The 27,487-nt window shown below is 42.9% G+C and overlaps 1 protein-coding gene across 1 annotated transcript; it reads left to right on the top strand.

Annotated features, from left to right (window-relative positions):
* Window positions 1-536: 536 nt before the first annotated feature.
* On the top strand, window positions 537-26,660 carry LOC138596038 (F-box/LRR-repeat protein 7-like). The gene is made up of 4 exons (XM_069667614.1): window positions 537-878; window positions 6,223-6,312; window positions 23,651-24,268; window positions 25,216-26,660. The coding sequence occupies exons 1-4, from the start codon at window positions 842-844 to the stop codon at window positions 25,950-25,952; spliced, it is 1,482 nt and encodes a 493-aa protein (XP_069523715.1). The 5' UTR covers window positions 537-841; the 3' UTR covers window positions 25,953-26,660.
* The last annotated feature ends 827 nt before the right edge of the window (window positions 26,661-27,487 follow it).

Below are 27,487 nucleotides of genomic sequence, written 5' to 3'. Positions count from 1 at the left end.
CTTTCTTTATCAAATTAATGTTTTTTTCTTTATTTTTATGAATACCTCTTGTTTCCTTTTTCCTCATAAGTTGAATTCAAGCATTTGCTAGTATGACCTGTAAATCTTAAAACAGCTAATCTACATGAAAATTATTGTGAAGAAAATGTACACATTACTTAAATCACAAAGAAGTAACTTTGAAATTAAAGAATAGCGAGAATATGGATATCTTACCAGGAACACAACTTAAAGGGGAGTGTTTCGATCTTGTCTTTTTAAAGCTACAGACTTGTATTGTTTTATTCTGGAAATAAAGTTAACTTCCTTACAAAGCATTTGTATTGTAAAAAGAGGTACTCGTGCACAGAAATATGTTGTAATTGTCCTGTTTCTGAGTCACACTTGGCCTGTCTCTCGCTCATCTTTCTTTAAATATCCACATCTCTCTCCCTCTCTGGTCTGCGGTCTCTTTAAATCCAGGTCCAGAGGAGGAGAGCTGCGCGTCCTCACTAACTTGTCTGGACGCTGTGATTGCCCGCACTCATCCTGATAAACAGCTGCTTACCATTTAGGAAACTTTTCTCCAAACTCCTCGATTTTTTTTTTAATGTCTACTACTTTCAATGTTTGTCTGTGGATTTTCAGATATAGAAAAGTCTGCACCGCTGGATTCTCGGTTTGCGTAATGCTGAGGCGTCCTCTCTTCAACATCTGGATTAACTATTTGGAGTCAGAGCTCGCGGCCCTGCACAAACCTCTGCCTGTCTAGCCTCTCTTTATGGAAAGACTGCCCTTTTTCTCTGGAATTTAACTCCTTTTGATAAACCGAGTTTTGTGCGTAGATTATGTATTCTTTAAAATGGGTGCGAACAATGGAAAACAGTATGGAAGCGAGGGTAAGTGCTCTGATCACGACTTTTAAACACGTTTTATTTGAATTCCGATCAGAAGGAAATCTCTTTTATCGAAGCAGACACCTCAAAGGATGACTTTTTACCGTTATAAGTTAAGTTTCTTGGGTCGTTAGCTTCCCCGAGTGTGTTCCAACTAGCTTAAAACCAGCACTATTCCCTCTATATCTTATTAACTCAGGCTAACGGTTTCCTCTCTTCGTGTAGAACTAAAGTCACACCAGACTCCATTCAAAAATCTAACAATTTAGAGAATATGTGCCGATATGGAGCTGATAGCAACGTGTGACGTTACATTTAATACTTTTTATGCTTTATAACGATGTGTAACGTTTATATTCTTCGTATACGATAGAGAGACATCTGGTGGTCATATTTAAACCGTTAAAAATGAGCAGTTTTAAACTATAGGCTTCATGTAAAGTTTAAATATAAAACAACACTCACAGCGACTTTTTTAGATTTTCTTCTACCAGCATTTTCTGCAGGAAAGAAACTTTCATAGTCTACCTTCACTTTAAGGTATTTAACTTATAATAATACAGGCTGCATGTCTTATAACATGCAAATGGAGGCTATAATTTGACATGCTAGTATGCTTCTTGAGTCTTAGTAGAAAAAGGTGGCCAGTATAAAGTCAGTTTAATTCGAGTATCACCTCACATAATGAGTCACTAGCAGCTGAGTTGGCAGGACAGTGAGTTCATCACACAAAACCAAGTTGCCTCATTTATGTCACAGTTTTTAAAGGTTTAGAGGAGGTGGGTGGAAAGGACTAGTGTGTTGGGGGCACTCAGTCATTCTGATCTTGATAAGAGCCAATTCCAGACATTTTTGTCCTCAGTCCCTCAACCTATTGTTTGATTTGGCAGCCATTTTGGGCATATTGGTCAATGGCATATGATCATTATGTAAACAAAGAACTGCTGGACACACTTACAATATAGCTATATTAATGCAAGTGTTGGAGTTTTAATGGAAACAGCTCCTTGTTCGATTGTTTACTATAGAGGAGACATGTAAAAGTGATTTATTCCTTCATGGTTCATAGTCGTCTTTGTGATTAGTTGGTATTTTTGACCTGAAGGTGCTCTCTTGCAGCTGGTTGTTGGATGCTGGTTTTGGGCGGAGCCAAAGAAGAAGCACTAAGGAGATTATAGTCATAGTACAAATACAAATATGGTCTCCCCTGCACATATATTTCTATATTTCTTAGAGAAATTCGATGTACAGTAGGGAGAGAAAGTCATACACCACCATCTTGGCCCTTAAATCAGTAATGGGCCAGTATCGGTCCATAAGACTGATGGCCATGCAGACAATTGTTTCACCCAACTGGAATGCAGCTTAAATCCAGGTGTAAATCAGCATTAGACATTTTTATGTGATATTACAATAACCAGGACCGTCAAACGCATAGTTAGACTTCAATCAGTTAGCACTAAGATAACGGTAATACCTCCCTCCTGCCTCCTCTCTTGCACACTGTCTTCTCCATCTAATCTCCAACACTCAGATGACCGTCGGTCCGACTCTCCCAAACACATCCCTTCTGTCTCCGGAGCAGAAATGTTTGTATAAATAACATTCCAGTGAGCTCTCTTCCTAAGTCAACATCTGCACAGAAAAGATTGGAGCTCACGATGTTAAAAATAACAAGTGGATCAGCCACACCTAAGAATCCAGCCGGTGAAGGTACAGGAACAGATTCGAACACAGATAGGACTCCTCTATGAGCTAGACCAAGTTCTTTATACTCTCATACTATCTGTTTCATGGGAAAATACAGATAATTCATTGCAAGTTAAAAGAGCTTTTGATGGTTGGCCCTGCACAAGTTTGCAATCCTTTGGTGAAGAAACCCAGGCATCACACTACAAACTCAGTAGAATTACCAGTGCAAGCGTAGGCTTGTCCTCTCTGTTGATGTAAGAACGCCACATGTTTAGATGACGCCGTCTAAATCCCACAATTCAAACTGTGATCTTTGGAGTGCTGAAACATCTCTTCTATGATTCACCAGTGATGCAGATTCCTGGCCTCTAATTGAAGTGCAGGGATACAAGACAACAATGAGTTACAGCAAAAGTAACATGAAGCACTATGATGCATCTTTTAATTAACATTTTTGCAGATAGAAGGCACATTTCAAACGTCATCAGATGATGTAGGTCTTCAAGGTTTGAGTGTGTAACATCTCAATACTCAACAGACTTGAGTCAGTTGTCTAAAGGGTTTACCCGTATTAAAGAAAAGCTATAGTGTGTACAGGTTCAGTCCTGGCTGATTTGGTGACACTGCATTTTAACTACTTTCAGCTCCTCTCTCAGATATTCAGCAGAAGAGCAGCTTTTACAGTGCAGCCACACAAGCTCAAAGTTGTTGCTGTGGCTGCAACTAACAATTATTGTCGATAAATTGTCAGATTGTTGTTTGTCATTGTGTTGTTTGCCTCACCAATGGCCGAACCCAATACAGTTAATAGTCATAAAAGAGAGAAGCAATAAGCAAATATTGAAACAAGAGAATTTTGGTCTTTTCCCTTCAAAAATAACTTCTCTTAAATGATAAATATATTATCAAAAAATATGTGTGATTAATATTATGGATGGACCGCTTATCCTGTTTAGGGTCGCGGGAGGCAGGGACAACCTTTCATGCTCACTCTCACACCTACGGGCAATTTAGAGTCTCCAGTTAACCTAACGAGCATGCCAGAGTACCTCCCACCGCATGCACGGGGAGAACACGCAAACTCCTCAAAGAGAAGCCCCCTTATGTCCGAACCAGGGACCTTGTAGCTGTGAGGCGACAGTGCTAACCACTTCACCACCATACAGCTCGAGATCAAATGTTTAACCAACATGTTTATTCAGGTTTAGTTGTTTTAATGAAGAAGTCAGTCAATAATGAGCTTTTTGTCTCACTTCGAGTATCAATTGTTAGTGTTTATTGTCTTCATCCTGATATTATCAAAGACAAACATCTAAATACATGCGCAGACTTCTGCAGTCAGTCTGTCCACATCTGTTTAAAAGTGTGACTCAGCAATTACCTCCACACTGGTCACAACTATGCACCAACTCTCCATCTAACACTTATATAAGCACATGAGACAGGAAGCCGGAGCTTTTCTCTAACTTGTTTTTCCACCAAACACAGAAAACAATCGTTCGCACAGCTCCGCATGCGTCAGACAAACAGCCCCGCAGAGTTCCTCATGCTGAGGGAAATAATGCTGTAACCAGAGAAATATTAAAACATATTTTCTTGTCTGCGCCGACTTTATTCTTCCTGCTCTGCAAAGATATTAGAAAAGTTTTCTCAGGTTGAAGTCCGAGAGCTGCTCATGAAAGTCTGAGTCATTTCTCTGGACTGGGGGAGATGGAGCAGATGTGGTTTCTTGGTGATGTCACCACTACATGTCATTCATACTTAAGACATATGAGCTGCAGTGGCTTAAAATCATTTTATATGTATTTTTGTTATTTTGTTACGTTTGTGTCAACAGTTTCTCACCACCAACTTGGCAAATACAGCAGCAAAGTCTGTGACGCCAGGCTTCAGAATTTGACTGATTCTAGGCACCACTTTAGTGCTAGTTTGACACTCGTAGGGCCCCGCAGTCAAAATAATAATAATATGCAACATCAGGTGAGATTTTCAAAATAAAGTAGTCAAGTTAGCAAACGTAAGTGAACAACATCATCGCATTTTCAAAGTAAAGCTCACAGACAAATTGGATGTGCAACGATCATTAACTCGTAGTTACCTTTGCAAAACTCGTCGTGTGGACAGGTTTAGGCCCCAAAACTACGTGGTTAGGTTAAGTAAAAATATTTTGGTTTGGACGTGAATCACGTGTGAGTTATGCAAGTTACTTATGTTACGCAAAGTAGCTAATGTAACTGAAAAAGTAGTCAACATTTACTACAAATTGAAAGGTGGGGGGGGGAGTATTATGCTAATTTGAAGCTTCATATTTCTCTCTGTGATACCTGTGTAGTAGCTTAGCATAATTTACAGTTTATGAAAGTCATCATGTTGCTCACACTGGTGCTCTGTGCAGGCCCTCGTACAGCCTCTGCCTGAAACGACTCGGTTTAAGAAACCCCGCCCCTAAAAGCCCACTTTCTTCTGATTGGCCAGCTCTCCAAAGCCTGCTGATGCTGCACTTTGTGACGTCACAAATTGGAGCGTGTAGAAAAAACTGTGTGAAACCTGGCGTTCACAGCAGACTGAGCTGAGAAGCCTGGGGATTACTCCAACATACTTTTACCTACAGATTTGAAACTTCGCCCACGTTCAGTCTGAACATCCAGCATTGTAACATTATATATATGTCTTAAAATGTGAAACAGCATAATACCCTCTTTTAATGCAGGACTCGAACACCGAAGCTCGAGGATAGCTTCACAGATTGATAATAGAGCGGTACCTGCTCCGTCATATTTCGACGTGTTGGGCCTCTGACCAAGCTGCTGTTTTCAGACGTTAGGAGTGAGACTGGCTTCGGAGTCACAGATTGCTTTTCTAATCCCTGCCCTTTACTACTTTACCATTTACTACCTATTTTGAGAACTGTCTGGTCTGTTTAGGAGGCTGCACTTGATTTGCATGTTGCCGTGACTGTTCGGGAATACCTCTCCGGCCTGTCGTGCTGGGAAAAAGGCGCATACTTAAGTCTCAGGAAAGCCACAAAGCTGCATTTATGATCCGACTGAGGAATGAAAATGCCATAAACAACGACTCCACAGGCCGCCTGCAGGCAGCATGGCAGTGTGGCCTGTTGTACTCCAGCAGAGGAGGAGCACATTCAAAGAATATCTCTGAATCAAAGAAAACAAGGATAGCTCATAAAGTTAGAGCTGTAAATTCATGTTAATTTAATAGTGATGTGGCAGCTGAACGGACTGTACGCCCTGAGAAGTACTCTAATGATTCATTAGAGGCAGATTCCTTGTGTCTTGCACAGGAGGGTTTCCTCACTTATTTGAAGGCTGAGGGGAATTTTTTTCTTCCTCCACGTATCAAAAATGCACACTTACTCTCACAAACCAGCGGAGACTTTCCACTTGTGCAAAGGCTAATGCAAAATAAAGGCACAAAAGTGAGGAAAGCACAGAGAAATGGGGTTTATATTCCCTTACACGTCATTGAATGCATCATCAGGGTGAGATTCCAACGTATTTCTGACACACTCTTCAGGAATTAAGCATTAAAATTCTACTAGCAAGAGTATTTTTAAAAGGTTAAAGGGTAAAAGCAACAAATCGTAACTACAGTTTGTCGTGATAAACTTGCTTTATTCTGTTTTTCGTCCCTGCAGGTAAAGGGAGCTCCAGCATCTCCTCTGACATAAGTTCGAGCACAGATCACACACCAACTAAAGCTCCAAAGAATGTGGCTACCACCGAAGGTAATGCATCTGGTGCTCATTAACCAAACTCCCCTCCCTTCTTCGTCTCCTCCTCCTCCTCCCTTTCTTCCGTCCTCATCCACTCTCTGTGCTGCCTATTTTTGGAGACAAAACCTGCGTGTTCCTGGGATAACCCCTAAATTGAAAACAAACTCACGGCTCCCATCAGAACGCAGAAACCAAAGGAATTTCTAAGGCTTTGTTTGAGGAGAAAAAAAAACACACTTCTGGCTTCTCATTGTGGAAGAATGCTTATCTAAACTGTGGTCGTATCAGGCTCAAAGCGCTGCCAGGGAGGGAGGTAGAGTACGTGGGCTCGGGAGAGGAGGGTGAGAGGGATTTAGCTGGAGAAGGTGTAGGGAGAGAAGAGGTTCACCTTCTGCTCAGGAGCTGTTGTTACTCCGTGGCTCCCTCTCGTCTTTCAAGCCTGTCACACGGACTGTAGGGATCCTCTCGAATGTCTTTTTGAAGCCTCTTGTCAGCAGTTGTCTTAAAGGTGGAAAGGTCCGATACATTTTTAACAACCTGTCAGTCAAAGCAAAGTTTGTAATTCCAAAAGAACAGATCAAAAAGCAGAGCAATGCCAAGCGCTTCATCCCCATTGTTTTATTATATTTCAGCCTGTGCTCTCTGGGAAATCCTAGTTTGTTATGACGTTTGTGTATTTGTAAAAACATCCATTCTTCTGTGTTTACGATAAACTTGCTTACCGAGCGAAACCCGCCCACAGGACTAACCATGATCGTTATCCTTTAACCTTAAGTTTACTTAACAAAATCATTGAACATAATGTTAACTCAAACAAACCTACCACACCTTGACCTTCTTTTTGGAAGTGGTTCACTTTTTTGGTTTGTTTCTTGTAAGACTGTGTGTGCATACCTTCATTCCCAAACTTAAAAAACAACAACAATCCTTACGGTAAACATTTGTACTTGTTGTAGGATATCACTACAGGTATTCTAAATTTAAACCTGAATTCATCAAATTTGTTGCCATTTGAGGGGATGGCACGAACAGTTAGAATAGCTAGCGTTACACATGTTAAACACAACGAAAGGGCCCTTGAAATAAATGATCTTTAAAATAATAGGTTAAGTTATGTGACTTTAGCTACCTGTTGCTAGGCGACAGTAGTGTCATTGGGTTATGCAAGGGTAATGGCGGGAACAGCTGGTGACAATAACAGGAAATCCTCTGTCTCATTTCAGTTTGGTTTTAGCGGTCTACGCAGGCTCTGAATGGAGCATCCTCTGTAGACCGCGTCCTTCGAAGGCTGCAGCCCCTGGATTGGGGGGCTGGAGCTGATCCCAGCTGTCATTGGGCAAGAGGCGGGGTACACCCTTGACAGGGCGCCAGTCAATCACAGGGCTGACACATAGAGACAGACAATTTAAAGTCACCAATGAACCTAATGAGCATGGACTGTGGGAGGAAGCCGGAGTACCCGGAGGGACCCATGCATGCACAGGGAGAACATGTAAACTCCACACAGAAAGGCCCACTTCCTTCAAACGGGGATTTGAACTAGGAACCTTCTAACTGTGCAGCTAACCACTGCACCACTGTGCAGCCTCAAAAACTTTCAGTCCATCTCTAAGTTTAATCCTAAATTGTCTTTTAGCACTGTGTTTGGTCTCCACCAGCTCTAGAGGACGATATGTGCGGCTCTAGCTGTGTCTGTAGCTGCTTATGCTCTGTTCTGTTTGCTAGCTAGTCGCTAACTTGTTCTGTCTGCTGGTTGGTGCTGGGTTGGTAGTGTACTATTGGTTTATCAGAGCTTTTTCTTCTGAGAATGGTTGCTTGTTGCGCCTGAAAGCGCGGTTGAAGAGATCCATCAGAGTGAATCGAAGGATGATTGTTGATTTGGATGCTAATTGTCTTTTTATGTTGCTACAAGCCACTCCTTTTATTCATTATAATATTAGCAATTATTAATGTTGAGCTGTGAGCTTGAAGGATTTTAGTGTTGCTAACTCATCATTAGCTTTTATAGCCCCTTGTATATATTCTTCAGCTAATGCTAATTATCAGTAAAATGACAACAAACAGCATCCTACAGCTCATTAATCTCTTATCTCCCTGTCTTTATGCTGCGGTCTCTCTGAGTTGACCAGTGACTCACCGTCTGTTTTGCACGCTCGTACTCATATATACTTCCAACCCTGTTCCTCTCATGCATTGTCATCACCAATCTTAAATTTGCTCTGGCATGATGAATGTAGTATTCTTGTGGTTTTGAGCTGCCCACAAGAAAACAGATCCGAGCTCCAGCCTGTGTTTATGGCTGTCAGTCAGCCGGAGATTTCAAGGTGTTTCTCAGAGAGAGAAGACAAGAAGAAAAGAACTGGTGACGAGACATCAGACGCACGTTCGGTTTCGTGCAAGATGCAGTCAATTAGTTTGTTTGAGGGAGGTTAATTCACTGATTAACCTCAGTAATTAGAGAGTGGGATGTACTGCCTTCCTGTGAGTGTGCATTGGGAAGAGGCAGATTAATGCGACTCATTCGAGTTCCCTGGAAACGCTGACTCACTCACATTCGTTCCCGCACCAAGACTATTTTTGTGAAATTGATAATTGCCCCGAATGTGTCAGCTTGGAGAACAACCTGTGCACGTAGAAATATATAGACAGAGTATGGACCAAGACCAGCAGCTTCCCCACCATAATTTCTCTCCCGTGTTATGACTGAAATTGTTAGTTTTTTCTCCACGCTAAGTGGGAGTAAATTACATGGTCTGGAACCGCCACGGCCACAGTCAAATCCCCCCTCCTTAAAAAGACACTTACGCAAACACACACACATGCATACCCGCGTTCACACACACACACACACACATAGTTGCAGATCACACAGACCTTCCCCACCTCGTCCTGTGGTCCACTAAACTAATCAGGAAGCAGTCTGGGCTGTTTCCCCACCACACACTGGGAGTATTCATATTAGGGGGTCCTATACAGCTTCCTCATGCTGCAGTAATGTCCGGCTGCATTAGTTAGTGAGTTCATTTAGTTTTTATCCTTTTAATGTCAAGACACCACTTTATCAAACATGGAGGTATAACAAGACATTTTCTGCTAACACATACGCTTAAGAAAAACTAGCAGAGCATACAGCTACTTGGAAGTAACATGCTATTATGCACAATTTACATAAATTGATCACATAACAGAAGAAGTATGCTACAAGACCAAGATTTGTGTCTTAGCATGTGGCTAACGCTTATGCAAAAATTGCACATCTTTGACTCAAACTGGGTTAGTTTGAGGTGCTTCTATGTTTTTGGCTTTATTTATAAGACAGCCGAAGAGAGACAGGAAATGCTGGGAGTAGAGAGTGGGGGATGACATGCACCAACTGATCAGCAGACCAGGAGTCAAACCTGCGATCGGTGCGTCGAAGGCTGTAGCTTCTGTACCAACTGAGCTAAACTAGCGCCCCTAGCTTGGGGTGCTTTTAAATAGAGATACACATATAAGGCAAATAAAATCACAAGAAAATCTCCAAGGCTCTATTAAAAACTTTTATTGTCAGAGCGTGGTCATCTTAGACCTTTAAAAGTGTAACAATTGGGCACCAAGCCTTCATCATGGCGTCTTTCTTTGTCAGTTGTCTTGGGATTTTAATAGCTAACATGAATTGTGGGTTTGTGAATTTTCCAGTTTTATCTCTATTTTTATCTGACTAAACAAAAAGAAAGAGAAAACAAAATCCTGTCTGTATTGTTGAGAAAATTACTTTTGTCTTTTAGATAGAGCAAGGCAATAAAAACCAAACCCAAAAAGAGCTGTTTAGTTTCTCTCTGTTTTGTTCCTCTTCAGGCTATAAAACACAAATCCAAAATCAGATGAAAACTTTCAAAACTAATAAACACAGCTTGCTTGAAGTTATATTTTGGACATCAGAACAGATAATGGGGCGCTGTGGCTCAGTGGTAGAGTCGGTCGTCCTATAATTGGAAGGTTGGTGGTTCAATTCCCACCTCCCTCAGTCTAAACGGTCCTTGGACAAGACGCTGAACCCCAAATTGCTTCCGGTGGCATAGCCATTGATGTGTGAATGTGATAACTGATTGACAATTGTGCACTTTAGGTAGCAGCTTCTTCCATCAGTGTGTGAATCCGTGTGTGAATGAGTGGTCGCAAGACTAGACCACTTACCAATAAAATAAAGCTGCCGGTGAGTAACAATTAGATAATGTTGAATGTTAAAAACATAGTAGCCCAAGAAGAGAAAAGTCATCATCGGCAAACTGTCTCGGCGATGTCAATAAATAACCCCCTTAGGCTAACTAACATTAGCCACCATAAGCTGCTGGTCATCCAAGGCCAAATGAGGTTGTATTGGCAAAAGTAGTAAGTGTATTGACTTGACAAAGAGTGCCCTTTAATGCTCGGTGATTCAACTTTTCATCTGTTAGAAAAAAAAAAGTTATTTCCTCTTACAAAAGTTAAATAATCCTCCAAACCAGAGATCCAAAATCCAAGCCAGACAGACTGGAGACTGCATGAATCCTAACCAATATTGTTTTCTTAAAAATCAATATTTATGCCAACAGAAGAATCTGAAAGACGCTGTAATCATTTCAAAACCCTTCAAATAACGGCCCTGAAGTCAATAAATCATATTATTGAATGATTGTCCGGCCCTAATATCAGCATACAGATGGAAAGTAGGCCACAGCCTGTCGTCTTTCACCCATCCAATATGTGTTCCCGCAAAATCCGCTTTAGGAAGTTACACTCGTTCTCCTCCTGAAAACAAACCTGGTCGGGCAGTCTTCTGGCAACTTTTTACAACGTGTCTCTGTTTTCATTTATTATTTAGACGGGCTTGTGGTGGACTGACCCAGTTGCTTATTAGCTGCAGACTGAACGGCACAATCCTGGACTGTAAATCCTTCCTGCGGGATGAAGCTGAGTATCTCCCAGCGGGGGGTTTCACTGTGACCCCGTCGGGGCCTCAGGGGTTTGCTTTGGCACAGCCGGACTCAGGGTACAACAGGAATGTGGCTCAGACATGGCAGGAGCTAAACTGACAACTGTTGTTACTTTTCAAGGCCGTATTGTTTCGACCGTATCAGCTGGAACCTGAGCCGAGCTTTAGCCAGTGATGTAACACAGATTCACAGGGGCGTTGATAATGTCGAAGAAGTTAGCTTTATAAAGGCACCAGGAAGGTAGCTGAGAAACAGGGAATGGTGGAAACAATGAACAAGCAGACTTCCTCTCTGTCTGCCAGGGTACAAAGAAGCAGTGATAACAGTGAAGGGGAAAAGCTTACTCTGTTCTTTCACACCAGAAAACACAGTAGGAAAAAACTACACTCAAAACATCTCATGATTTTAATGCATTTCTTTATGTTTGTCAAAAGCAGTAAAACATTTCGATTTTTTCTACACCAATTAATGTGTTAGTCACAAGATGTTAATTCTTGGATCATACCAAAAATATCAAGTCAATCAGACGGTCATGGGGCGTCTGGAGTGAAAATAAGCATCAGGCACGTAAATTTGTCGCTTAATCATATAGAAACAACCAGTTGTACATGTAGGAAGTCCCTTACACAAAGATTAGCATGCTTTTTGCTTCTCTGTTAGTGTTGTACAAGGTCAGGTCTCTGGAGCACCAATGTAAACATGGCTATAAGCTCCTGTCCATTCAGCTTTGCATGCCAGGCAGGTTGACTGCAGTTGGGAGACTGCTGTTTGTGGTGTTTTTCTTAAAGCATGGCCTCAATTGACATTTCCTGTCCCGCCCCTTTTGGCTCTGTGCGCCAATAACAGACAAGCAAGCTTGGTACCCAGCAGAACCTCCATCGACTTTGACATTTTGTGTCACATTTAGCTAGCTAGCCATGATATATGCTTGGTTTCTCTATGTTGAAGAGGAACAACATTTTGAAGACCTTTTAAAGACATTGATGCCGCTTCCATTTAGCAGGGTGCAACAGTTTGTATGAGATAAGTTTCCGGGCGTCAGGCGATAGAGCTTCAGAAGGCTTACACTGAGGTCTAAAGTTCCAAAAGGGAGAGGGGGACACATACCCTGTGTAGGAATAATATGTAGGCTACAAACAGACATCTAAATGGAGATTCTGTAGGTATGTAACATGATTGTTTATGCCAGAAGTTTTATAGTTTGAGTTTGTTCTCCTGGTACCATCCACTAGCGTCCTGTGGAAATTGGTTGAATTCAGGAAAACAGTCCATGTGGAGGGCAAAAGAGGCGGATTGCAATCCTGGAACCCATCGGTGGTTATCAGAAGCCCTTTTTACACTGCGGTTCCACCTCAGCGCCGTAACGAAGCTCCGCCCACAGGCAGCCTTTGCCATTTTACACTGGAGCAAGCAATTCCGCGTTGCGCAAGCAAAACGTGCACGAGGTGTAAAGAAACAGCGCGTCCTTCACATACACACACACGGCGCTGTTCCGCCCTGCCAGCTCTGCCATTTGCACAGACAACGTTTCACTTCTGTTATGCCTCTGATACCACCTTCGATGCCGGCTCAGAGGCGGAATGACTTCACCCCAAGATTCAGGCGTAATAATCCCACCTCAAACTGTAAAAGGGGCTTGAGAAGTTATGAATGACATTTTATGTTAACTGAATTTGAATAGATGAGTTGAGATGAATTTGTATTGATTCAGACAAATAAACTTTCCAAGTCAAATTAAGTCGTATTTGAATTTTTTGGTTTACTTGACTTTTAATCACAGTTCAGTGGCCACAGAATTATCTTGTTCCGTTTTTTCAACTTCTTTCATTTCCGAACCAAGATGCGAACCAGGAACCTTCTAGCTCTGAGGTGACAGTAGCCTGTTTTACACTGTGTTTCCACCACAGTGCCGTAACGAAACTCCACCGTCATGCTGCCTTTGTCATTTTAAATCGGACCAGGCCATGCCGGCGTAAAGCGTCACCCCGACCGTTGTAACAAATGTGATAAGGGTATCACCATTATACTGTACGCTAATTCCAATACAGAAGAGAGTTGATGATCTCTGCAATAAAGTGTGCGGGGAAAAAATATCGGTAATCGGCTAAATTAGTTGTAAAATATCGGCATATTGGATATCGGCAAAAAATCCAATATCATGCATCCCTACCTCTAATATTTTATTAACATTTATGACTTCTTTGCAACTTTTTGTCTTTATCCTAAAAGTTTACATTGTGAATGTATCATGACTGATTTTTTCTTGAAGCCCCCATTTTTTTACAGTTAATAAGGTGCTCACAAGTTTATTATTGTAACATTGACCAATGACAAAAAATACCATAATCGGTCATTTTAACTTACTTTACAAATTAAATGCTCTACACACCCACACATGTTTTCAATCTCTACCTCATAACAACCTTTTATTGCCTGATAATGATGGAGTCACCGACCCTAATTTAATAAAATTATGGCATTACACTCTGCTAATATTCATCAGTATTCCCACCTATCTGTGTGAGGGTCAGCTGTGCAGTCTAAACAGCCTCTCCAGAAAGCTGCTGTCTCCAGCATGTTAATACTTTCACCCTCCCAAAGGCAACAAATTCCTCTCACTTCATCTGCAAACCGGCGCGCTGATGACCCATTTACTTCTGTTTACCCAGGCAGATATATAGTGTTTCACTGTTGATTTTTGCCGTGCCAAAAAACCGAGAGGCTACATCGAGGTGTTTGTGTGTGTCATTACCATCGGGACATTTACGGCGCACGGAGAAGATTTACGTTGTTATCCTCCACTTGTGTTGTAAATGTGGCTTTTATCATACATCAGCGGCCGTTTCAGCGGTATTTCTTTTAAGCCAAACCACTCTGGGCAAACTTCAAGCTCGTGTGACAAATTTATCTTTGTGGAACTTAACGCTGCATTTGTTCTGCTGCCTTACGGCCGATTTGGAAGTTCTCACACAGGCATAGACGTTTTTTGGGAAGAAGAAGCCGTTGTTTTTGGAGGGAGATGTCAGGCAGGTGATTGCCTATCTTTTGGAGGATTAGAGGAAATAGTGTTGTTGATACTTCTCGTTTTACACTAAAAAGAAGTTTGTGCTCAAAAGAAAAATCTGTTAACCATTTTACTTTCAATTTGGACGCAAAGTTGCAGCCAGCACTTAATCCAAGACTCTTTCAAGTAGCCTAAAGCACTTGAAATGAGAAATATCAGTGCTTTTCTTTTAATCCTCATTGGAAACTGTCTTTGTAAAGAGAGAAGACAGAGAGGCAAAGAATGCCAGTGCTATTTCCCCCCAGATTTTCTCCATCAGCTGTCCTCGCTCCTCCCCCCCGTCCTTTTCTCTACCGCTCCTGCAGCCAGGAAATCTGAGCGAAAAAGCACAGAACAAGGCGGCGAAAGAAAACAGAAAACAAGTGAAAGCAGTTTAGCGAAGGATGAAGAGGAGGAGGGGAAGTTGAGCGAGCTCCATCTCATAACTCTTCTCTGATTACCGCTCCGTCTTCTCGTCCTCTCTCTGAGGGAGGAAGCGCCGGGCCTGTTGTTTTGAATGCGTGTGCCATTTTCTTCAACAGGGTCACATTTTTCAGCTCTACTACAGCAGCATGTTTGACAGGAGTTGGGAAAGACGCCACCTGGCCCGTAACGTACGCTTGCTTCCTGTACGCTTTTGGCTCGAGCGTGATGTTTTTACTCCGATACACCTGGGTCTCTGGGCTTTCATGTGGCAATATGACCACAATTGTGAACCAGCTGAACTGACACATTGGACTTCCCCTCCCCTCTTTTCACTCTGTGGTTTGGTTTCATTACGTAAGCAGGGAAGTGTCAGTCGTTGCTGAAGCTGCAATGGTTGAAAAATGAGAGGAAAATCTAGACAGTGTTCTTGAAGGGTTATAAACTGAGCCATGTGTTTCAAACAACCAGAACTAAACTTTGAATTTGTGGTTGCATATAATACCTGGCTCTTTTAAAGCGAGACTTAATCATTTATAGTTAATTACCTCCACCAAACATGTCAGGCCCTAGCTAGCCCCCTTCGAACTTTAATTGGTACAGAGTTTAAGTCAATCTTCTTATCAACTTTTGAAGTTTGAAAGTGGACTAGCAAAATTATTTTGTGTCTCTCTGAAATATTTGGTTCTAGCAGGTTTTTATCAGGTGTTTTTTTTCGGTGCCACTGAAAGGCTAACTGCTAACTAGCCCACTGAAAATATGCTAGCGGTACTTGCAACAGCTTTTCTTAGTGTTAGGTTACAGTCTACTATCTGTAGGTGTTTTGTCCTCGGGATCGTACAGCATTTCTTTCAAGTAAAAAAAGTTCTCCAAGCTAACAGAGCTTAGCTTAGCTCATTATTAGAGAGTTTGCTGTTCGACCGTGTGACAGGAGGAAGACTGTAACAAAGACACATGCCTGATTCTGACACAGAGAAAAGCTTCCATGAAAGGATTGGGGTCACAAATTGTCGCTATCTTGCTTATTCTTGCCAAGATCACAAGTTTTATACCACTCTAATGTCCAAATGCCAGCACCCAGTTAGCTTAGCATAACTACTGGAAGTAGGAGGAAGGCTAGGTAGAAGAAACATGCTACGTTTTAAAAACATTGCCTACCAGTGCCTCAAAAGTTTGAGTCTTAACCACTTTCCTTCAGCTGTATACAAACAGAAATTATAAATGACAAATTGTGGTTTTATGAGTCATTTGTTGAAGCTAGCTGTCTCTTTCTGCTTCAAGTCCTATGCTAACAAGCTCACCAGTTGCTGGCTGTAGCTTACAGACATGAGAGTGGTATAAATCTTCTCATCTAACACTTGGCAAGAAACCAAAGAGCATATTTACTCAAATTTCATACTTTTATCAGAATGTCGCCTGAGTGAGGAGCTGTTCCTCTCTCTGAAGGTACTTCTACCATTCGAGACAAAACAACCTCTTTTGGGAGTTACCGTTTTCTTTGTCAGTTTGTAACCACAAAAGTTCCCTCTGCTCTGTTTCTTCAACCACATGATCTCATTACATTTGCTCCTCATCACAACCCAAATCAACCGTCCAGGCCAGCGGTGGCTTTTCCGCTCCTGTCTGACGTGCTCTTCGCGGTGTTGTGTGTTACCCTCCCCTGTCATTCAACGTGACTGTCACTTCACTCTCTAGCTGCTGCCAGGAAGCATCGACGGTACAGAGAAGGTATTTCATGCATATGATTCTCGTGATTGTCGCTCTATCTGACATCCTGGTTTAACAACCTGTAAAAAATTACATCATCATGAATTACTCCGATTTGCCAAAGGCTGGGTCGGTTTTTCTTGATGCCTTTGTGGTCTCAACTGTCATCTGTACTCTGGATAACTGGTGCTGTTATGAATGGACGCACACAAATGCTCACATTTGAAGGCCTTTGAGGAGATCACGCCTTTAGATTTGGCTTTAAGACATCCGAGCGTCTGCTGTCCTCCTCAGGGGAGGATTTATAAAGTGACGAGGGCAGAGTGTGGAGACGTTTTGTTTCTTTTGAACTGACAGAACGGCTTTAAGAGACCAAAAACTCCCTTGAGGAAATCAGTCGTGTTGTGGTTCCTGGCGCATGCATGGCCGAATCTGTAGCTGCACAAGCGTCAAAAATGAATCTCCAAACTAAGTAAGTGTGAGAGTAACTGCAGTCCAGAAGTAGTGGAGCTATGGGGGTTGTGTGGCGCTAAGGAGCCTGTTTCCTGTCCAAGTGTGCACATTGTAAAGGAACCAGAAGGCCCTATTGTCTTCCAGTTGTCCGGTGACGTAACACCTTCCTGTAGTGAAGGCTTTGCTGATAGCCCAGCCGCCACACTGTACGGTAATATCAACTTCCATGTATTCAATAAAACCCAGGACAGACAGATGTTTCTTATCCCTAGAGTTCTTTCTCAGTCGGATGTTTCCCTTTAAAAATCTGGAGCACGTAACCGTTCAGTCCTGATAAATCAATTTGATTCTCTCTCAGTTGCTGCTGCCTGGTCGCTTTTTAGAGGCAACTGCTTCTTTTTTCATTCTCACTCCTCTTGTATTGATCTGGAGTTGATTTTCCTACTTATGAGTAGAAAATGAGCATCGGTAATTCCCTCATATTCTCCACACCGCCCTGTCATTGCCTTGGCAGGGAGGAGCACAGCGAAGCTTGCAGAGAAAGGAACATGTCACACGGCTAATAGCGTTGAGGTAATGGATTGGTCTGTTCTGCCAGATGCAGCGGTAATAATCCTACGAGTTCCAGACAGGGTCTTAGCAGAGCTTCACGGCACTGCAAGGTCTTGAAAAGAATCCCTATAGCTTTAGTTTACGACCAGTCTGCGTTAAAGTCCGGATTGACCCTGCCGGTGCACTTGTCTCCGTCTCTGGTAAAGTCTGCAGACTCCTTTGCCAATTTATCTTCCCTCTTTCTTCTCCTCTTGCCCCTATTTTCTTTCAGAGGCCCTTGAATGACTCCCTCGGATCTGTTTTTGTGCGGTTGCTTTTTTACAAAGTTCATCAGGTTTTTGTCATTAAGGCAACATCGCTCCGAACTTCCAGCTGCGCCTCTTCATCCCGCAGGCATCTCGTCTTCTCAGTGATCACTTCGATTGATTTACGCTCTGGTATCAAAGCACGATCCAGATGTGTCTCAGAAGTACAGCTAAGTCGATGTTAATAGGTTCCTGCTGCGGCGTTGCTGTGGATCAGCATAGATTTGGGTATTAGTGGCAAATGATTTCAGCCAAGTATGCCTTGCTGTGGCTATATGCACATTCAAAATGCATGAGTTTCTCTTTCATTTCACCACTGCTCGTTGTTCTTTGTCCAGGGTACGGACCAGATGTTCCACTGTTTCTCCTTTGATTTCCTAAACCCAACTGAATCCTTCACCATCTGCACTTACAGTTTCTCCAAGAGCACTTTAACAGCTGCATGGTATTTGTTCTGTTAATGATACAGAGATATAAAACACGACACCGCTGGTAAACCTAAACAGCTTCAGAAGTAACTGAGAGGTACAGCAAAGTGTATTCATTCCTACTGCAGGTAGACCCATATCTGCACTTGTCCATATTCCCAACAATCCGAACTCTAGATCTATTAACTAGCTTTATCTGAGGTTTTCCGTTGCATCAGATGGACCTTATTAGTGGACAGAGATTTCTTGGTTGTCTAGGAGATATTTTTATTGACTTTCATGCTCCATAGCAGTTATGATTTCATCCGTAGATGATTACATCTTGGATTTCTCATGTCTGTTGGCTTAAAAGTAAAGCAGAAAATTCATTCTTGACCTTGGAAGTTTTAAAAGTTTCAAGTCTTTAAAACCCAACTACGGCCAAATTACTTGCAATACAGTTAAACGCTCTGGAAAAAACTAGTACAGTAAGTGGACCTGAAGTTGGGCTTCCAAGGGGGAACCTTTCTGCTAAAAGGTAATAGTTGAGGCTATTGGCAGTTTTTGTTTCCCAGAATTAGTTTGAATTTTAGGTTATAGACAGAACAATATTTGTAGTCGTAAGTTATTTTTAATTTTTAAAGAAGTCGGATTAAAGAAGTCGGATTTAGAAGGTGTTTGTGCAGGTCCTGGGTTTGGGTCAGGGTAAGAGTGTCTTACTGCAAACATCAGAGGCTCAAAGGTTATTGTTAGGGTTATATGTAGAAGTGAAAAGGCCTTCATACTTTTTTGCCAATATCCACTTTTTGGCATATACAGATTGTATCCAGAATTATTTTCAGGAAGTTTGAACAAAATGAAATGTGATTTTTACAAACTAGGAAGTTGCTTGAAATGAATTCAATCGGACATCTACAGATGCTCCTTAGCTGGGACGCTATGGCTGCTCAAACAGATTTGCAATGCAATACAACAGCGTTCCCCAAACGGCGGACCGCGGTCCAGATCCGGACCCAACTGCCGTCGTCTCAGGACCCGGACCTATTTACAGTTTGACAAGCGCATCTATTTAACCTGTGCAGCTTTTTTGTTTTTGTGGTAGTGAGTTGGGGGTCCAAGAAACTCGCAGACCAATGAATTCGTTGTAAATCATCATACGTGACGCTACTTAGCCAATCAATTCTGTCACCCCAGACCCCCCAACATACAAACACGCACTATATTTCCTTACCAATATTGAAGTGTTCATTATTATTATTGTTAAATTATGAGAGCTCTGTGTTAAAGTTATTAGCATTGTTGTAAAAACTATTTAGCCTTGTTGTACTTTCTTTATTTGATTTGACAGACGTTCAAAATGTATAAATGTATGGTACTGAATCATAACGAAGGCAGACATTATGATGTTCTGGACCTTCGCTTGAGAAAAAAAATCTCTAACTGGACCTCTTTCAAGTTTAATTGAGTACCCCTGCAATACAAGAACAGATTCAAATCCAGAGTGATGGAGGTCGGCCTCCTCTGCAACAGAGGCCTTCTGCCCCACAACTTGGCGATGATGGATGTCCATTTCTTATGCTTTCATGCCTGCAGACGTAGTTAGTCGTTAGCAACCCATGCAGATGGTGGTGATGTCTAAACACACACATCTGATTTGATCACTTGGAACAATGTGGATAACCAACTTAAAGGAAAGACATCTGATTTGCCTGCAGTCTGAACCAAGCCAAAGTGTTAACACAGTGAAAGAAAGGTGAATACTTTGGTCGTAGGATCACTGTAATCAACGTCAACAGTGTTATTGTGTTTATAGTCAATGGTGATTGGGTAAACAGATGCCTTATTGATAGCACCTGGATGCTCTTAAAGAGATCCAGGTGCCATCTATCGAAATCCTAACCGTAGAGCTGTCTTCATTTAAAGTTTCCCAACAGCTGTGGACGTGTGAGAGGGGAAGTAGGTGGGTGTTGTGTGATTATTAGCACCGTGTTTCTGCTGGCTTAAAGCGCTCTTCTGATCAGGGACACATGTAGAAGCACTGTTTGGAAGTCGCTCCTGAGCCAGTGGCAGAAGAGTTTGTCTCCTCATGCAGATTACGTGGCTCGGACTTGAAGGATAAAGAAATGCTTCATTCGTCCGTCAAAACTAACGACTCAAGAAATGTGTCTGTGTCATGGCTGCACACGGCTCGATGGAAAATGTGATCTTGTCCTGGATGTTGTGATTTTTGCATTTTTGTAGGGGTGCAACAGAAATGATCCTTAAATGCAGATGTGTAACCATGAATATTTGAGCGGTATTATTCTTATTATTTCATGGAAAAGTTGAAAGAATCAGCTGGAAACAGAGCGATGATTTCCACTTGTTTGTCTAGCTCTGTGTTGCGATGTGTGTGGTTCAGCCATGATGGATAAATCCACATTTACTTGGTCTTAACTCAGGAATCTTGCAATATTTGCAGAGTGCTTGAATCAACAACTGCACCGCTGTTGTCATGACATATTTGGACAGGTGTGTGAAATTCATAATAGATGATGTGTTTATAATGACCTCGGATCATTAAAGCCTTTGTATTAGGCTGCAAATATGAAGGCCAAGATAAGCTAGGTGACCACAAGGAAATTATCCTACATATTTCATGTTTTGCTAATCATAGGCGGACCACCCGGAAGCATTTGATGCATTAAACCCAAACTAAGATCAATCATATCCCACAATTAAAACAATTAAAAGCCAATATCCTCTTTTAAGCTACATTAAATGAGTTTGGTGCCGAGTTTTGACAGCAGGACTTGTCGTTTCCTCGAATGAGTGAGAAGTTTAAGGCACACGAGAGAGAGTTTTAAAGTAGCCGTGAATCGGTGGACATGCTCCCAAGACGACGGGTCTGTGGATGTCATCAGAGGCGGACTGCCGAGCCAAAGTCTGGAATACAGATCCGCAGGACAGTCGTAAGGACGCTGTCACCGTCCAGCTGTCAGTCCCTGCACACAAATCCACATGACAGGCAGGATGCTGTACATTTGTCATGGAGATGCTGACGTGCACCGTGTGGAACCAGCTGACCATCGCTCCTGAAGTTATCATTAACCATCATGGTTCAATCTACATGACCGGGGCTAGTGCCACATCGTGGATACATTAAATGTATAAAGAATCATAAGGGAATGCTGGGCAACAAAAGTACGAGTCCACCTAACGATATAAAGTATTCAGATCAAACACTTTGAGGGGAAGGAACCAGAAACATTCCTCGATGTGACGGCCCCGGGTTGAACTCCATCCATCGGCCCTTTGCCGCATGCCATCCCCCATTCTCACGTCCCCTGTTTCCAACACTAGCCATTGTCCTCTCTATGAAAAAGGCCAAAAGAATCATCTTAAAAAGATTGAAAACAAAAGGATTCATTTTTACTTCCCTATACTTTGGTTAAATTTCAAAAACATACAAAAAAAGTCTCATATTCAGAACTCTCCTGGAAGTTTTTTGGACATCAAACAGGTACTACAGGAAGATTAGAAGGCTTCGAAACGACAGCGCAGGAACAAAGACCAGAAGCAGACTCTAACAGCCATGGAGCAGGTTAGGTAAATAAATTCAAGTTAATTGTTGGTGTGGAAAAGCGCCTCACTTGGGGATTTTTGGGGGATTTTTTTGGTCACAAGAGTTTTAACAAGAATAACCAAAATTATTTCCTTTGATCTAAACGCTGCCCTGTGATTGACCGGCGATCAATCCAGGGTGTAACCCCGCCTCTCGCCTATCAGCTCATAGCTATGACCTTTATTTTGATAGCTGCACGTGACATTATCTTGAAATGCTTTTAGTGATGACTCAATCCAGCTAAAATCCTCAAGCATGGACAAGACAGATTTCAGAGGTGACGAGGAGACACAGATAGCATCAGAGAGCACTCAGTGTCCCAGTGTGAGGGGTCGACCTCAGCGAAACAGATCCAACGCACCCGGCTTATTGAAGAATGGTCTCACGCCACAGTGATGGGATCAAGCCAGCGCTTCTCACAGCTGCGTGTTGAAAAGTGGCAGCAATCAGGACACATCTGTCAGACGGGCCTCAGTGTTTACACAGTGCAAAGCGTGCATTGTCAGCTCCAGCTCCAAACTCCTCAGCTGGTCGCTTTGAAGCCTCAGAGTTCATCTGATGAGGAGGCTGCTGCCTGAATACCGGGGAGATTAATGTGACTCGATTTTTCCCCGACGTCTGAAGACATGATAACGAGGGCCACGGAAACCCATCTTCATTGATGATAAAACCCGGTGTGGCTGTAGGATGAACCCAATTTCTTTTTGTCGCTTTTTCTTTTCCCCAGAAATATCAGACAAATGACTTTATGTGTTTTCCCAAAAGACAGCAAAGTAAAGGGATCTAACACAACTTTTGTAAAGTGCAGCATTTGATAGACCTATTTGAGTTTGAGCAAGAAATTCATCACTGCAAAGTAAAGGAGAGCAGCCAAAAAAACTTTTTTTAAAGGGGTATTCCACCAATTTATCACACTAAAGTTGGTTAACTGGTGAAAGGGGAACTCCACCAATTTAACACATCAAAGGCTGTTTACAAGTCTTTGGGAATTCTGCTGAATGTGGAAAAAAAAGTAGTTTAAATGTTTAAAGTTTTTGCGGCTTCAAAAGGAGCTTTGTGTCAACGGATAAATTGTTTTAAAAATCTTCACTGGAGTCAGCTTCGGTTGGGGCTGAAGACTTCAAATTTGATAACAAAAAAAGTGACGGTGTTGAGTTTGAAAGAAGCGGGTTTACCAGAATTCTGCAGCCCGCTTCCATCTCTTCTTGAGTCTAGCTGCTTGAAGCTACTTTAGCCGCTACTAGCATAACACACCTACATTTCAGATAGGTGGTTTGTATGGATTGTGGCCTCTGTAGGTGCTAGGAACTAGTACTTGTACTAACATTGGGGGTAGAAGGTAGCTTAGTCCGTAGGGATTTGGCTTGGGGACCGGAGAGTAGTTGGCTTAAGTCCCGGCACGGACAGAGGTGCCAGTTCCTTTCCTGGGCACTGACACGACGCCCTTGCGCAATGCACCGAATCTCCCAACTGCTCGGGGTACATGTCCATGCGCAGCCCTTTGACACTCTGACAAATAGAAGTGCAATGCCCCATCACTGTAGTACGACTTTAAGATGCAAAACTACTTTTTTCTTTGCATGGAAACTTTTTCCATCTCGGTAACTTACTAACAGAATCACCATCAGCTGTTCATGGATGATATTACAGTCATTGAGGGCAAGTTGTCAGAAGTAATTCAGGGAAACGTAGGGAATGAAAAGTGCATGAGTCAGATTTAAGGAAAGTACAGCAGAGAGGGAAATAGCAATTTTTCATTGCAAAGTTATTCCTGGAATGCATTCAACATCACTGATGATACTAAAAAACATTGTGTCTGAATAGATGACTTTAGAGCAGGTCTTATATCAGTAGACTCGACAAAACATTTAAGGCATCTGTCTTGTCCTCCTTTCCTTCAGGTTTAGACTCCAGCACACGGACCCTTAGCACCCCCAGCCCCGGTCTTATCCTGCCATCCAAGTCCTCCTCCCTCTCCTCACCTGCTCTCTCCAGCAACGGCCATGAGACCAACTCTTCTTCCTCCTCCTCCGCCCCCGCCGAAACCGTCGCAGTCGTCCACCCTCAACCTGGCACCCACACGCGCTCTCGCCAGTCCAAAACCCACCACCTCGCCCCTATCGACCTCCTCCCAGACCACACCCTCCTTCAGATCTTCTCCCACCTCCCCACCAATCAGCTGTGCCGCTGTGCTCGAGTATGCCGCCGCTGGTACAACCTGGCGTGGGACCCGCGGCTTTGGAGCACCGTGCGGCTAACGGGAGAGCTGCTTCATGCCGACCGTGCCATCAGGGTGCTGACCCACCGCCTGTGCCAGGACACCCCGAATGTGTGTCTCACCCTGGAGACGGTGATGGTGAACGGCTGCAAGAGGCTCACCGACCGTGGGCTGCATGTAGTGGCTCAGTGCTGCCCGGAGCTGCGTCGCCTGGAGGTTTCTGGCTGTTATAACATCTCTAACGACGCTGTGTTTGAGGTGGTGTCTCGCTGCCCCAACCTGGAGCACCTGAACCTCTCAGGTAAGAAGAAATACACATAATCTATTACAAAAACTCAAAGCCATCTTACCTTAATTGTATGCTGACGGTTGGCTCACTCAGTTTTATTAAGGAGGGTCTACAGCCCTGGATTTACCTCAAAGAATTCCTCCTCTCAGTCATTTCTACTAAAGCTGGTGAAATCATTAGAGGAGCAGGAGAAGCTCTGCCAACCTTAAGCTCCCATGTGGGAGAAGAAAGGCTTTCTTTAGCTGAGAGCAGAACTTACCTCAACGTGAGTAAGGACAGCGGTCTGCTGCTTTCATTAAGGAAGTGACACAAATAACATTGACTTGGACAGGAGTCCAGTGGCAGAGCAAGGTCTGCATAATAAGCACCAAGGAATGAGACCTTTTCTGTAAAAATAACGTCTAAAAAAAACTTGTGGCAACAAAATAATGAATTCAAGTATATTTTTTTAACTGGTAGAGCCATCAGCCTCTGATTTCTGCCCCTTAAAATGAACCCCAATTCAGTTTTTTTGGAGTTGTTTGCGCTCAAATACACATACAGTAGGTTACACTGGCGCCCTCAAGTGGCAGCTCACATAATTGAGCTTATTCTTCTAATTTTCTTTAAGGATATATTAATCAGTAAGTCTGTCTTAAATCAATAATCAAATGCCAAACTCTCTGCCGGGTTGTGTTGGGGTGACGGTAATCAAAAAAGGCTGTAAGTTTCTCTGCTGAGGCTTCAGGTAAGCTTGGTTTCCATGGAGCATATGGTTGTGTTGGATTTATCCCAACTATAAATTTGAAGCAGACAAGGAATAGATTTATCAATGGCCAAAATGATAAAGGCAGCTGTCTGTTAATTTGTTCAATAATGCATTCCGACTTTTGTTGTAAGACAGAGTTAAACAAATTGGAACTACTTTGGAAAGGATAATTATTTAAAGCTGACACCTCTTCCGCTTCCTCTTCCTCCAGGCTGCTCCAAGGTCACATGTATCAGCCTCACCCAGGAGGCCTCACTCCAGCTGTCCCCTCTGCACGGCCAGCAGATCTCCATCCACTTCCTGGACATGACCGATTGTTTTTCCCTCGAGGACGAGGGCTTGCGAACTATCGCCTCCCACTGTCCCCGTCTGACACATCTGTATCTGCGGCGCTGCACCAGACTGACGGATGAGTCCATGCGCCACCTGGCTCTCCACTGCCCTTCAATACGGGAGCTTAGCCTCAGTGACTGCCGCCTGGTTGGGGATTTCGGCCTGCGCGAGGTTGCTCGCCTTGAAGGCTGCCTGCGCTACCTAAGCGTGGCTCACTGTACGCGCATCACAGATGTGGGCATGCGCTACGTGGCGCGCTACTGCCCAAGACTGCGCTACTTGAACGCGAGGGGCTGCGAGGGGCTGACAGACCACGGCCTGAGTCACTTAGCCAGGAGCTGCCCCAAATTGAAATCCCTTGACGTTGGTAAGTGCCCGCTCGTGTCGGACAGCGGGCTGGAGCAGCTGGCGATGTACTGCCAAGGCCTGAGGCGAGTGAGCCTCAGAGCCTGCGAGAGCGTGACTGGCAGAGGACTCAAAGCTCTGGCAGCAAACTGCTGCGAGCTGCAGCTCCTCAACGTGCAAGACTGCGAGGTGTCGCCGGACGCTCTGCGGTTCGTCAGACGCCACTGCCGGCGCTGCGTCATCGAGCACACAAACCCTGCTTTCTACTGAGGCGGGAGTTCCTCGACTGGTCCTCTGACAAGTGGATGTTGTAATAGTCCTGCGATGGAGTTGGCAGAATTCAGCGGCCGATGTGGCAGAACTGGTTTTAAAAACTGGTGTGCAATACTGGCCAGAATTTTTCTCTTTAAATCCGCTTGGTGGCTGTTAACGCTGTCCTTTGAAAATACTTCCATAGAATGTATTTAACATATTTATCTGTAAAAAGGCAGAGAAGCGCAGTATTGCAGTATATTACCCTTTCCAACACCACAACTTACAATGTAACATCATGGTACAGCACTGAGAACTTGGTACAGCTGTGTCAGCATTTAAAATAATCATAATAAATGTTATTTTAAATATCATCACCCTAAGAACCTTACTTAATATGCATTACTACATCTATTTATAAACAGCAAGTATCTTCAGACTAAACCACTAAGAATGTAGCGACAAAGCAGCCGTTAAAGCAGATCGAAGTTAAGATATTCTCTTTCACTTTCTTTACGCTGTGTGCAAATGCACTTTATGCAATTGTTCTGACAATCACCCACAACTGAGCTCCAAGTGTTGTCATTTTGCCAACTGAATTAGCTGTTCTTTAGAAGTGACTAATAGCCGGAGAACTTTAACTGTCAAAGAGAAACAAACTCTTTTGGGATCATTGTTGAAAATAAACAAGAACACATTGCTGCTATAACTGTGCCAATAAATTCCTTCAAAATACGCCTCCACAGCTCTGCGTGTTTTATTCTAACCCTCATATTAGTCCTACAAGACTTAGTCTGCACTTGTTTGTAGTGATTACAGTGACTGAGGTATACCAAATATGAATTTACTAAAGACTGAAGTGTTGGAGTTCAAAGGGCAGTGTAGCTATGGAAGAGGCGTGGTCTGCCCACCTTAAAGGTACAGCAAACTTATATACTTTGATTACTGGGACACGGTTGTAAGATTATCTGTAACTCATTATACCTTCAGCTGTATTTCCTGTATGGAAATATTGCTATTGCTAAAAGAACCAGATATCTGTTTATTATGGGAAAACGTCTTCCCCAGCTGTTCTTGAACGTTGCACTCCTGCACTGTTTCTTGGCTCAAGCAGGCGAGTATACAACACAATCTCAACAAAACGCAAAAAGGAATGTCACTGAACTGAACTGCTAATTCATTAATTTAGATCTTTGGTTATATTAGAGGAAAATGTGGGATTGATCAAATCTGTGATTCTGTTAGTTAGAGAGGTCTGGACCTGTGGTAACGCTAAAAAAAGGCAATGTGCGAGGACATTTCAGGACAGGTTCAGAGCAGCAGGTGGAGGAGTTTTTAGGCATCATCCATCTTTGGGACCGTTGAGGTTTGCTGCCCCGCAGCCAGCTGAGCCTGCTGAGCCCTGGCAAGGGGTGAGGGATGCCACCAAAATGCCTAAAAGGTAAGTATACACTGGTTTCTGTACTGTTTTTTTTATCACTTCCATTATTGGTTTACATTTAAAACATTGACTGTGAAAATCCCAGCCTACGAGTAGCTGCTTTCAGGTTTGG

This window comes from Semicossyphus pulcher, unplaced genomic scaffold (assembly GCF_022749685.1).
Source record: "Semicossyphus pulcher isolate SPU_LCO1_2020_fin unplaced genomic scaffold, fSemPul1.0.p SCAF_18, whole genome shotgun sequence".
Lineage (NCBI taxonomy): Eukaryota > Metazoa > Chordata > Actinopteri > Labriformes > Labridae > Semicossyphus > Semicossyphus pulcher.
The sequence above is the reverse complement of the archived record's forward strand: the minus strand, read 5'-3'. Positions and strand labels throughout refer to the sequence as shown.